General features: G+C 35.3%; 1 protein-coding gene across 1 annotated transcript; it reads right to left on the bottom strand.

Annotated features, from left to right (window-relative positions):
* Nucleotides 1-3,670: 3,670 nt before the first annotated feature.
* Nucleotides 3,671-11,349, bottom strand: LOC122405836 (uncharacterized). The gene is made up of 9 exons (XM_043410843.1): nucleotides 11,214-11,349; nucleotides 10,517-10,656; nucleotides 10,136-10,425; nucleotides 9,000-9,204; nucleotides 7,950-8,155; nucleotides 7,337-7,556; nucleotides 6,354-7,186; nucleotides 5,404-5,668; nucleotides 3,671-4,884 (listed from the first exon to the last, which is right to left on the bottom strand). Coding segments are annotated over exons 1-9 (3,375 nt in total). The 5' UTR covers nucleotides 11,216-11,349.
* Nucleotides 11,350-12,927: the final 1,578 nt, after the last annotated feature.

Genomic DNA, 12,927 nt, shown 5'->3' with positions numbered 1-12,927 from the left:
TTCAATTGATCCTTATTGCAAGTAAATCCGTTTACTCAATCCCGAGATATGATGATTTAAGGAATTAAAACCGAATGTTTCGGTACGCTCTAGTCGCTTGGAGTCAGAAAGACTTAAGTAGCGTTTGTTTACCTTTGGACATACGTCCTTTGCACGAAACGTTACTTTTGTCCCGTTTCGTTTCGCCCAGTCCACTGAACGCGATATCCCCTCTACTCGCGCCCGATCGAGCGCGAGAGACAGCGCGCGAAGACTCGTTCCCTCTCTCTCCCACTCGTCGTAGCGTGGCGAGAGATCTATACGCATATCCAAAAATGTTTTCACGTTCTTTTTAATGCTACTGCACCGCTGGTTTAGATATTTGGATGCAACAAGGCGCATTTTGAAGAGAAGACATTTAGCTTTACTTTGGTGTATTCGAAAAGTCTCTACGACTTTCATTACGGGTACTACATCGTTTCAACAAACATTGATATTTTCGTTCGTTTGATTTCTTTTTCAACTGGGGCGCAAGTTCAGATAAAACAATTTGTCTCTTCAATTTTCGATATATTTTTTTTTTTTATTTTTCAGCGGAACCTCGAGTACATTGATTGTGGTAACTGTAGTAAAACAATGGGGTTTTTTGGAAAATTCAGAGAGAAAAAATTTTACTTCTTCAATTCCAACACATTCAAATTTTATCAGATTTTTTTGCTAATTTTTGTCAACCAAAAATTTCTACATGGTACGTTAATAAATTGATCTGCAATTTTTGAGAACTATGGAGCTGTATTGAATATACAGAGTGGAAAAAATTTCATTTTTACTTTTGATTTTTTATTATTAACCGGTTGACTAGTAAGCTTTTTTTTCTGGTTTTCGTGCCAAAACTGGCACGAGTCAATAAATTACCGAAATACATGAAAATTTGTTTCTTGGGATTTTCGAGGTTGCTGATTTCATTCCCAATCTTAATTTTCATGTAGCTACCTTCGAAAAGGATGAAAATAAGGGTTGAAAGTGAATATTTCTGATTTGCTAGCGGCATGTTTTTATATTATATTACATGGAAAATCCAAATTTTTTAGGATGAAAATGAATAAAATTCACTATCCCCGAGGGGGTGAAAAATGAGGGTTAGAGGTAAAATTTTCAGATTTTTCAATGGGAAATTTTTGCGTTATATTACATAAAAAATGTTCGTTTTTGAGGGTACCAGATTCTTTCATCGAAGTAAAATAAAATTCGCTACCTGCGAAAAGGTGAAAAATAAGGTTCGGGGATGAAATTTTTAGATTTCTTAATAGGGATTTTCTGTGCTATATTACATGAAAATTCTGAGTTTTTTAGAACACTAGACTCTTCTATTGAAATGCATCCCCAACCCCCATTTTTCACCCCTTGGCAGATCGGGAGTTTTGGTTTATTTCGATAAAGGACGTTCATGCTCTACAAAAAACATACAGTTTCTATGTGGAAAAGCATAAAATTTCTCGTTGAAAAATCTGGAAATTTCACTCTCAAACCTTATTTTTCACCCCTTAGGGAATAGTGATTTTTTTCATTTCAATAAAAGAGTTTCGTGTCCTAAAAAACTTGCAATTTTCATGTAATGTAAAAAACTTTCACATTGAAAAATCTGAAAATTTCACCCCCAACTCTTTTTTTTCATCCTTTTGCGGGTGGTGAATTTTATTTTATTTCGATAAAAGAATCTGGTATCCTCAAAAACGAATACTTTTTATGTAATATAGCATAAAAACTTCCCATTGAAAAATCTGAAAATTTCACCCCAACCCTTATTTTTAATTTCTTCGGGGATAGTGAATTTAGTTCTATTTCGACAAAAGAGTCTAGTGTGGAACTTGGAATTTTCGGGTAATATCGCATAATAACTTTCCATTGAAAAATCTAACAATGTTAGCCTTAACGCTCGATTTTCACCTCTTTCAAGGTGAAAATTAAGCCCGGAAGTCGATTTGCAACACAAAAAATCCTTATAAACCCTTTTTCATCCCAATCGGTTGAAAATTTAAAACAAGATTTCAATATGTACGCATATCATACATTATTACCAGAACTGACCCGACTTTTTTTGTATACACCTCCAACTGTACTGGCTAAAAAGTTTTGTGACTTCAAGCGTTCCCAGAATGATTTTGCGATTAAGATATTGTTATTCTAATTTAATGCACAAATTCACTGTCAAAATTACACATAAACTTGGCGTGGATGGTTTTCAAATGGAAGCTCGGAAAGACACGATTGATCAAATATACTATTCAAAATTAATGGTTTGATGAATCAAATAGATTCCTGAGATAGTGTATAGATGAAAGAGATTAATGAAGAAAATAAAATAATTAGCAAATATGAATGATTTAATGAATTATTACACAATAAATATCCAGGCGAATGGTTTAAATTATTGAATCAACAAACGAATAGAATGTGGAGAAAGTATGGTTTTAGGACTAAAAGAAATAGACAATCTGGTGAATGAATCAGAGAATGGGATACAGAATACTTGTGATGAACCAGTATATGGATAGGTAGACAAGTAAAAAATTCATACGTGGCTGGATGAAGGATAACGAAATAAGAAACAAATGAATTAGTGGGCATTGAAATTCGCTGTAGATGCAGACGGATGGAGCATTAGCATTCCTTCGCCGAGCTTCCATTTGAAAACCATCCACGCCAAGTTTATGTGTAATTTTGACAGTGAATTTGTGCATTAAATTAGAATAACAATATCTTAATCGCAAAATCATTCTGGGAACGCTTGAAGTCACAAAACTTTTTAGCCAGTACAGTTGGAGGTGTAACATGATTCTTTGCAGAAATCGAAATTTATTCAAAATCCTTGGCTAGGCTAAAATGATCTCATATTTTTTTTCTTATCTTGATCATCCTACTATGTGATTTTAGCAATAAATAATGGGTAAGGAAATTTTTCATTTACTGAAAATATAGTAAAGATCATTCGAAACTAGAGGGGCGGTTTTTTAATACTTGGCGTTCTTTTTTTACTTTTTTGAAGTATTTTTATAGTGATTTCATTATACCGCGATTTTAATTAGGTATCATTTCGATAACCCTGCGCATCGTTTTCTCCGGATGATTCCAAGGTGGTGATAAGTGAACCACACTGTGGCATTGATACAAAATTTACAGTTCAAGTGGTGATAACTCGACCAGTTTGTAGCGATGTTAAAAAAATATTTGTAATTCTCAGGTGGCGATAACTCGACCAGATTGTAACAGTAATAACAAATTTACTTCATGTGTAGGTGGCGATAACTCGACCACATTGTAGCGATGATAAAAAAAATTTGTGATTCGCAGGTGGCGATAATAACTCGACCAGATTGTAACACTGATAACAAATTTACTTCATGTGTAGGTGGCGATGACTCGACCACATTGTAGCGATAATAAAAAAAAATTTGTGATTCGCAGGTGGCGATAATAACTCGACCAGATTGTAACACTGATAACAAATTTACTTCATATGCAGGTGGCGATAACTCGACCAGATTGCGATAGTGATAACGAATTTACTCCATGTTCAGGTGGCGATAACTCGACCAGATTGTGATAACGACGGAAAATTTCCTCACATTCAGGAAGTTGTAGAAAATATGATAATTCATCTCCGAAATTCGGAATTTGAGATGTTTTCAATCTAATAATAAACTACAGAGGATATGGTAGCTACTGCGTAAGTTTCATTTTCAATTCGCTCCATGCGTCTTTCATCAAATTGAAAAGGCAACCAAGCAGGCATGAGAAAACCTTTATCCCGGACATCATTCAATCTGATCAAAGAATATTGTTCTTGCAGCCTTGAACACTTATAGTACCCGACTAACGACGATGGCATGGCTATGTTGAAAAAATCCTCAACCGCGTTGAATTTTTTTACTACCAGCTTAATTTCTTGGCCGATATTCAGTACGTTATATATGATGCATATTGTTGAATCTCTCAAAATACAGCAACTGTCATTACATTTTGTACCGAGCGTAAACTCTGGGCATTTAATGCGGCGGTACTGTTTCGCTATTCTTCCTGTCTCTGTAGTCGGAACAGGACCTTTCGTGTGTTCATGCATTAGTCTGAAATGATCGTTCCGCTTAGGTTGCCTCACTGGCATCCAATTCGTTTCCTCGGCATGTCTGTTTGCTATCTGTTGCAGAGTGAGGTGAGCTTTCCTGCAGTAGTTATTAAAAATCCGCATGTTGTTTTCGTAAGGGAAAGCAGAGTAAGAATTGATCGGTCCTAATGTTTCCACATCATCCATGAGATGTAATAGTCCATACACATTGTAGCTCAGAAAGGTTGTTCCATACAATCTTTCGCTCTGGATAACAAAAGTTCTCAAACTCAATCTTGCATACAACAATTGCTCCTTCGTTGTTGGATTGGCAGATGTCACGATGCGCATGACTGTGTGCAAAATTAAATAATGTTTAAACAACTCATCCGATAGAATGCCTTTAAGTACGACAGGTCCTGAAAACAATAGAAATAGACGACAAGTCGTGGCTTTTCCTTGGAGGATTTCCAAGAGGCTTGCAGAAGGTCGTGCAAATTCATCAGGAATACTTTCATAACACATTCTGTATAATCTTTGTGATATGATAGAGATTTCAAAGCCAGATAATTTGCTGTTTATGGAGAATTTTCCGTTCAACCAGGCAGAGACCATACGTTTCAAAACGCCTAGTAAGACCAAGTGCATGTACTCGAAAGGTACTTGAGTTACTAAACCCATTGGTAGTTGTGATAATGGACTATCACCATTCCTATGGTAATCCTCGTCCTCTTTTATTTGGTACTCCGCGTCAGTGCGGAGGAGATGGTGGTCGCCGATGAAGACGACATGGTTCTCAACACCTTCACCAGTAACTCGGCATTTCGAACATGGGTTACATGAAGTGTGGCCGTGGTGATTTAGAATAAATGCTCGGGTGGGTGCATCAGCAATAAAGGCCCTGAACTGAAAAGGTACTTCTTTCCCCGATCTCATTATTCCACCTTTATTGATTAATGTTACGGCCTCATCGATAAATAACTTGAAAAAAAGAGGGCCGTTCAGACGGTTCTACGCGGTCGAGGATACGATGAAGCGCTGTTTCAAATCCTAGGTGCAAATACTATCCTGGTGGAACTTCCACTAATGCTACAGGGTGTCGTAGAGTACGCAATAATGATTTGGTCGATTTAGCGACTCAAAGCACGCATGTGACCTCAACGAAGCAAGTATTTCGTTGCCAGCTTCCGCGGTTATACGTTTTTTGACGAAGAATGCGGCCAGCTTTTTTCGGAACGTTTTTTTCCCTTCAATTTCATCAAATGAGCTCGAGATTAGATCTTCTGAACAGACCTCAAAACAATGTCGATCTTCATCATTACCAGAGGAGTCGTATCGGCTCTTGTCCGCTTCCATTAATGAAATGTATGACCTTCCGTCTACATAATTTTGATCATAAAGTGTTTGCTGCGGTGGATCAACTTGCGATAACGAAGCCATTGAAACGTTTGATGAAATCGGCGAGATGTCCATTTCATTAACACTGTAAGCAGTATTAGGTCTTATAATTTCTTGTTCAGGTGCATAAGTTGCTTCTTCATAAAGGGAGGCCGATGATTCTTTGTCGTTTCGCCGCATTTGAAGCCGCTTGCGTTGTCGTAACCAGGGTTGCAAATTTTTTAATGAAAAATCAATGCATTTAATCATTACTTTTCCAATTCATAATGAAAATAATTTTCATTTTATCATTGAATTCAATGCTTCAATGAAAGTAATTTCCATTCAATAATTGAATTTAATTTGTCGATCGAAAATATTTCCATTGAATCATTAAATCTAATGTTTTAATGGAATTTATTTCCACTGAATCATTAAAATCAATGGTTCAATGAAAATGATTTTCATTGAAAAATTGAATTGATTTGCTCAATGGAAATAAGTTCCAATACAACATTAGATCTAACGATTCAACCGGAATGAATTCTATTGAATTTATTGATTTAATGCAAATTATTCCCATTGAATCTTCATATTTATTTTCTACACATTACTATATTAATACATAGGTAGCCAGGAATATTCTCGTAACAAACGAATCCATTTAAATATATTTTTTTTTATGATTAGCTTTAGCTAAGATTCTTTGCTCAAAATGTTCTTCGCTAATCCTGTTGAATTTCGGCATATTCATCATCGTCGCGTAACTGAATAGTCTCTCCACCGGAGCAGAAGACGGCAATGGGGTGTTATATTTTAGAAAAGTTTTCCGAATATTCGGGAACTTTTCTAACATAACAAGTTGGGTCTCCTTGCTTTTTAAGTACCGGGTCACTTCTGCCTTCACTTCTCCTTGAGACAAAGATGGTTCAAATTCGGCGATAGTTTCTGCAGAGGGCCCGAATTGAAACTCGTCATCTTGATTTTCATCGAGCGGAATGCGTGCCTCGGTAAGCGTTTCTAAAGAAACAGCAATTGCCGCATCAACATTGAGCTCTGTGAAGTCGAACAATTTTTCAAATCGCCTGTTAATACCATCAATCATGACTTTGATCAGCGGTTTGCAGAAAGTCACATCATCGCTATTCGATAGCTCGTTAAGTTGATATCTCATAGATACTAGTGTTGGTAATAAGATTCCATAATAACACGTGTCTCCTTGCAAAAGATCGATAGCGTTTGCAAGCGGAGTTGAGCATCGCACATACTCTTCTAAGTAGTTGAAATCTCCAGCCGTGAAAGGTTGTGTTAGGCCTTCCATATTTTTATCAATAAGCTTCGCCTTGATGCCGAGTAATTGCTTGAAGCAGTCGTAGCTCGAATTCCAGCGAGTTACGACTGGCCGTTGAATTGCAATTCCGAGTTCAGTTTTCAAAGTTTCTCGTTTTTTTGGAGAACGTAGCAACTTCCAGAGTAATGAACACTTTTTCAAAACACAGTTGTGCTTTCGTTTCAATGGATCATTTCGAGCTATTGCTTTTGGAACATCAGTAGACGCAATCAAGTTCATGGTATGGCTAGCACATTTGCAATGCCTAGGTAGTATTTTTTGGCACTCCTCGCTGAATTCCTCTTCGATATCAATTTCGTCTTCTGGATTCGAGTACTCTTCGATAGCGTTGATATCGTCAGTATCGATACTTTGAACTTCACCTTGAACTTCATCTTCTATAAATGAAATTAAACACATTCAAAACACCGTTTTAGGAACACCCATTTTCGTATCTCCTTTTCTTTTGACTTTTCACTGCAGTGTAGGTTGTAGTGTAGTGCTAAGGAAGAATAAATTAAAGAACGCTGATTTTTCGCCGCACTTACCCGGTAGAACTTTATCCAACTCTTCGATGCCCAGTTTTCTGAAGGCCTTTTCGAAATTACTGGCATTATCTGTAACCGTTGCTCTTATGGATTCTGAGGTCAATCCAAACGATGTGTGGATACTGGAGAGGAGATTTGCTATAGCGTCGAAAGAATGAGTGCCGGGGAATCTTCTGCAGGCAATAGCTGCCGACTTTCTTGTCAATGTTTTAGGTTCAATCTATAAAAATACCAAATGTTCATCGTCGGTATATATGTATATGTAACATAATAAAATATTAAAAATTAAAATATTGAGTATTCAATATTAATATTATATTTGAATTGAATGTAATTTAATTAAGTAATATACATATTACTATAACTTGATTGTTTGGTCTTACGATACATTATTTATGGGGACTGATATAGAAAAACAATATGAATGCTTTAACGATCTACACATTATTCTGAAAAATATTTAAAAAAAGGTTGAATTTAAAATAAATCAGAATTATTTTAAATACAAATTTCTAACGATTTTTGAAGAAATTATGCTGAAAACCACTTGGATGAAATGATGTAGGAAAGTGCAATATAAAATATTAACATGTCAGACCAAAAATGTACTCACCCAGCTGACTGTGACTCCCAAAAACCGGCGCGCTCCTCCTGTCCACACGTCAGCTGTGGTACAAACCAAGCCACCTTCATTAATCAAGAGTCTCAGTTGATCTCGGATTTCATTCATCGTTATAGATAAATTTTCCTCGACTCTCTTTCCTAGAGTGTAGCGCGTCAGGTGTTTTATTTGGGAATCACCTTTTTGGATCTTGAAATCTATGAACCATTTGAATTTATCAACTCAGCACTATTTTCCTAGCTTAAAATCCATTTTTTCCAAATGAAATATCAGAGGAAATAAAATTATTTTTCAAAACCGAAATCTACATGAGGTGGTCACGAAGAAGATTACCAAAAAATATTGCAGGGAAAAAAATATATAACAGTCGGAAATTTGAAAATTTTTTATCCTTCGAACAATTTATCCGGAACCTCATAATTTGCTTACGCCGCACTTTCTAAACATGGTATTTTTTTTAGAAAAATTCAAATAATTGAGCAAAAAATTGCACGAAACTCAAGGGAACTTGGTATTTTTTTTAGAAAAATTCAAATAATTGAGCAAAAAATTGCACGAAACTCAAGGGAACTTGTCAGTGTAAAATTAAAAAAAAACTCCAAACATAAATATTCATAAACATGCTGTTGAACTTTGACCACGAAATTTGAAATTTGAATTTTCATACCCGTTTAATTGAAAAGAGTTCTTTGAGAAAAACTAAATTGAAATTTGTGCTGCCCCTTTCACTTGTCCTGTGAAAAAGAATTTGAAAAATTTTCCACAAGTATAATTGTTAACCTGATTTTTAACATCCGGAAAAAAACGACAACATTCAAAAGTGCGTACCAAGTCAAACACAAATCGTAAAACATGTGTGAAAAAAAACTGAACCGGAATATTTTCTCTTCAGAACGCCTTTTGCGGAATTTGGATATTTATTTACTTCACAAAGCAATCTATCGTTTCGTGTGACTTAAAATTTCGACGGGTGTTTTCATATTTTTTATCCGGGGTGTTTACAAAATGGGTCTTCCCTGAAATATTAAATTCATTATTTACCATCAAAAATTTTTCTAAAACCTGGATCCTCCACAACTCTAAATGGTAACATGAATTTCAAGATGAAATCGGTGACGTTTTCCTCGAACTTGTTTTGATCGAAAAGACACGACCAATGTCTCCTATCGATGATCGAAGTTACCCGACCTTGACGTTTGAGACGTACATATTCTTTATATCGCGCGTGCTCCTCTTGATGCTTTCTCTAAAAGACCAAGTAAAATATTTAAAATCCGTTTCAAGATTTCATTGAACTATATTTTAAAGTCACAAGTAAAAATCACACTTCGACATAATTAGAGATGTCTATTCGGTGATTATAAGTTTCTAGACAGACTGTATATATAGTGAAAAACTCACGAGTAATACCGAATTTTTTTCCAAATTATTATCGAACTTTCTAAAGAGCAATGATCCATAAGGATTTTCTTCGAATGATTTAACACGACTTAAAGCAATTTTCCTACATTCTTGCCAAAAACAAAATTTATAATACATTCTCGGAATGTATTAAAAGATCGCATAAAACTTGGGAGAATAGGTAAAAAGTTCCACAACAAATTCAAAAAAAAGTATTTTGCAGAAGTAACTTTTTGAATATAATTCGAGAAACTTCTTACAAAATAAAACATCCGGTGATAAGTTTATTGTTCAAAATTCAAAACTAAGTCGAAATTTTCACGAATTTTCAATACAAGAATGTCTCAATTTATCAGAATATGTTTTGATAAATTTCAGAAGTAACGAGTAGTATTGTTAAAAAAAATTTTCCAAAAGTTGAGGGACTTGAAAAGCAAAAACATACAACTTTTTACTGCCTACAATGTATCTCAGGCCTCATAACCTCATTTGAGAAACAATTAGATAACATGGAGAATGGGAACGCATAATATTTTTAGAAAGGGGAAGAGAAAGCTAAGATTTTCTCTTTAAGGATTTTGTCCCTATCTAATGATTCCGTCCAGCACTCGACTTGGCAAACTAAAAATATCGCGAAAGCCTGGCGAATGGAAAATTGACATTGCAGGTGCAAAAAAATCGTATACACGAAACAAAAATACCATATGAACCTGGATTTGTCTGCTTCAAAGCCCCGTTTACCAATTTAGTGCACAGGCAAATTTTAATTTACCTACCTTAAGATGTGAAGAGAAGTTTGACGTTGATCGAAACGATCCTGATAGCAATTTCGGAACAGTACATGAATTGCAATATGCCAAGACTGCTCCTGTTAAACTGGATTTTTCTCGGTCAACTACAAAAAATTGCCCATCCAATAAAAGCGTTTTTTTTATTTTCCTCGACATATCGTCATCACCGTCCTGCTCAGAGTCTTCATCGGAGTTATCATCGCAGCTATTCTCGGAATAGCTATCTTTAGCCCCATCGCTATTCATGGAGTTTTCCATAAAAGAGGGCCCAGCACCTATCAATTTTAATTTTGTTTTGAATAATACTCGAATTTAAAAGTATATCCTGCTTGACCGATTGAATATAACTTATTGTATATTACAAACCTCCCGCGCTGTGGGTGCTAATGACCGCAGTAATCGCCACTTGACTCAGCGATTTTTCCACCTTATTGAACTCGTCTTCTCTCTCCTCATGATCACTATTTGTCTTTGTTCTTTTTGCTGGTGAAATTTTATCGTCAGCCCTATGTAAAAGTATTATTAATAAAATATTAAATAATCACTTTCTTTTCTGTTGATGAGAATTGAAAAAAATGATGAAGAGTAGTGTTTAAATCGATGTGAATCATATTAGACGAATTTTTTTTTATTTGTTAATTTCTCAAATTGCCGAAAATGAATTATCCAAAATGTCGTTTGTAAACTTGCAAAATGAAAATAAAGCTTTGAGTAATTTTTTCGAGCGAAAAAAATTCTGTCCGAACAGGAAAATGGGAAACATGGTTTCATTCTTATATGTTATTGTTCCGCTCATTGTCAGTCAACCGGTACCAAAAATTTTTTCTGTTGAAAATTCGAGGTGAAATTTTTTGTCACCATTGTTGCATTTCCCCGCGTAGGCAAAATGTTTTTTTCCTCACTGTCAAATGATGACCAAAAAATCACGCTTGAAAATTAGAGTTAGGTTGAATAATTACAACGCATAGATAACCTCAAAACGTGAACAAATATACAACGAAAATTGTAGGTTTTCACATTTGTTGATAAATTATTGATGTTAGAATCGCGATTCTATACTTACATGTTTTGTTTGGTATGGATTGGATAGCCTCATCCACTATCACACCTCTTCTTCTTCTCGCCTAGATTCTTCTCATCCGAGAGCACTATCACACGTGGCCAACGAAAAATGACCGCCACTCGCAATTAATAACACAGCAGAGCTTCCACTCCTATAGAAAAGACGCACTTAGACTGTAGTGTAGCACTTAGCTGCTCTGGGCACGGGCATGTCAAATATCAATTAGAAAAAAAAGAAGATGGAACAATCGAATAAAATATAGTGCGACGATACACTTCACGAACCGTACATAACCTCGAAACGCCCGATGCCCGACTCGACAAGAATACGATCGCGTACAACGACCGACTGAGCGCGTCGTTGTTGACAGGCCGCGGCCATCTTAGATTGTTGTACAAAGGCCCGAGTGAGCCGCGGGGACTGCTCGCTGAACGACAGCACTTGAGGAAATTTATACCAAACGTCGAAAAATGTATTCTTTTTGTTTTGCTAATTTATAAAATCATCGTGGTGTTTGTTATTAGTGTAATTAGGCTTAAATTAATTGTTAAATTCCGCAGAATTGAAAAGATACAATCCCGAATTCAATTTTATTCTAAAATTGTTGAATCTGAATCCAAAGTTCAAATTCGGAAATTCAAAATAGCGGACTCTGGAAAATCAATCGATATCACTGAAGCGGTAAGCCGAAAAAACATTAAAAGACAGAAAAGGTAATTTTGATCTAGACCAAAAGCACTATCATTAAACTTAATCATTTTATGAAAACTTTTTCCATTGTAATATTGAATCTGTAGACTTAATCGAAATTATTCCCATTAAAACAGTGCATTTATTGATTTATTAGAAATTATTTCCATTGAACCATTAAATCCAATGTTTCAATGCAAATTGTATGCATTAAAACATTGAACATAATGAGTTAATGGCAATTGCTTCCGTTGCAACATTAAATTTATTGATTCAACGGAGATTATTTCAATTGAATCGTTAAATTTTATGATCAAATGGAAATTATTTTCATTAAAGCATTAAATGTAATGATTTAATGAAAATTATTTCCATTAATCATTGCATTTAATGGTTTAATGAATACACTAATGCATTTGAAAAAATAATGCATTATTTGCAACCCTGGTCGTAACGACAGTTCGTTGTACGATTTACGTCCGCTTGGATTCTCTCCAACTCTTTTCATTTTGTGGGCGAAAGAAAAACTTTTATGGTATGCAGAAACTGCAGAGATAAAAAAATATAAAAATTACAAAATGAACGATGCAATTCGATATTCTTTTTTCGAGTTCATCGTAGCGGCGAGTAGGCCCTGGATAAATTTATCGCATGATTAAAAATCTAATTGCAAACAATGATTTGAGGTTTCTCATTGAATTAATCTTCAGTTTGTGTGTCCGCCGAGAATACTTACGAGGTACCCCGATTTTTAGGGAAAGTTGTTTTGGTAGTTTCTTTTTAATCACAATTTGAGATCCGTAAATAAGATTATTTATCTACGGCTCGCATTCCATCAACATTTTGAGCAAAATGCGAAATAGTGCTGAAATTGGTAGAAATTTCGAAAAATCGAAGTCATGAATGTGGGAAAAACTCTCAGAGTTAAGAACCCCAGACGCTATATCATGTTGTGGAGCATTACTCAGGTATTACGGAATAGTCCAGTCGAGATAGACATTGAAATAGAAAAAATTACGGGCAG

Source organism: Venturia canescens, chromosome 2 (genome assembly GCF_019457755.1).
Source record: "Venturia canescens isolate UGA chromosome 2, ASM1945775v1, whole genome shotgun sequence".
Classification (NCBI taxonomy): domain Eukaryota; kingdom Metazoa; phylum Arthropoda; class Insecta; order Hymenoptera; family Ichneumonidae; genus Venturia; species Venturia canescens.
This window is presented reverse-complemented; position numbering and strand designations above follow the sequence as displayed.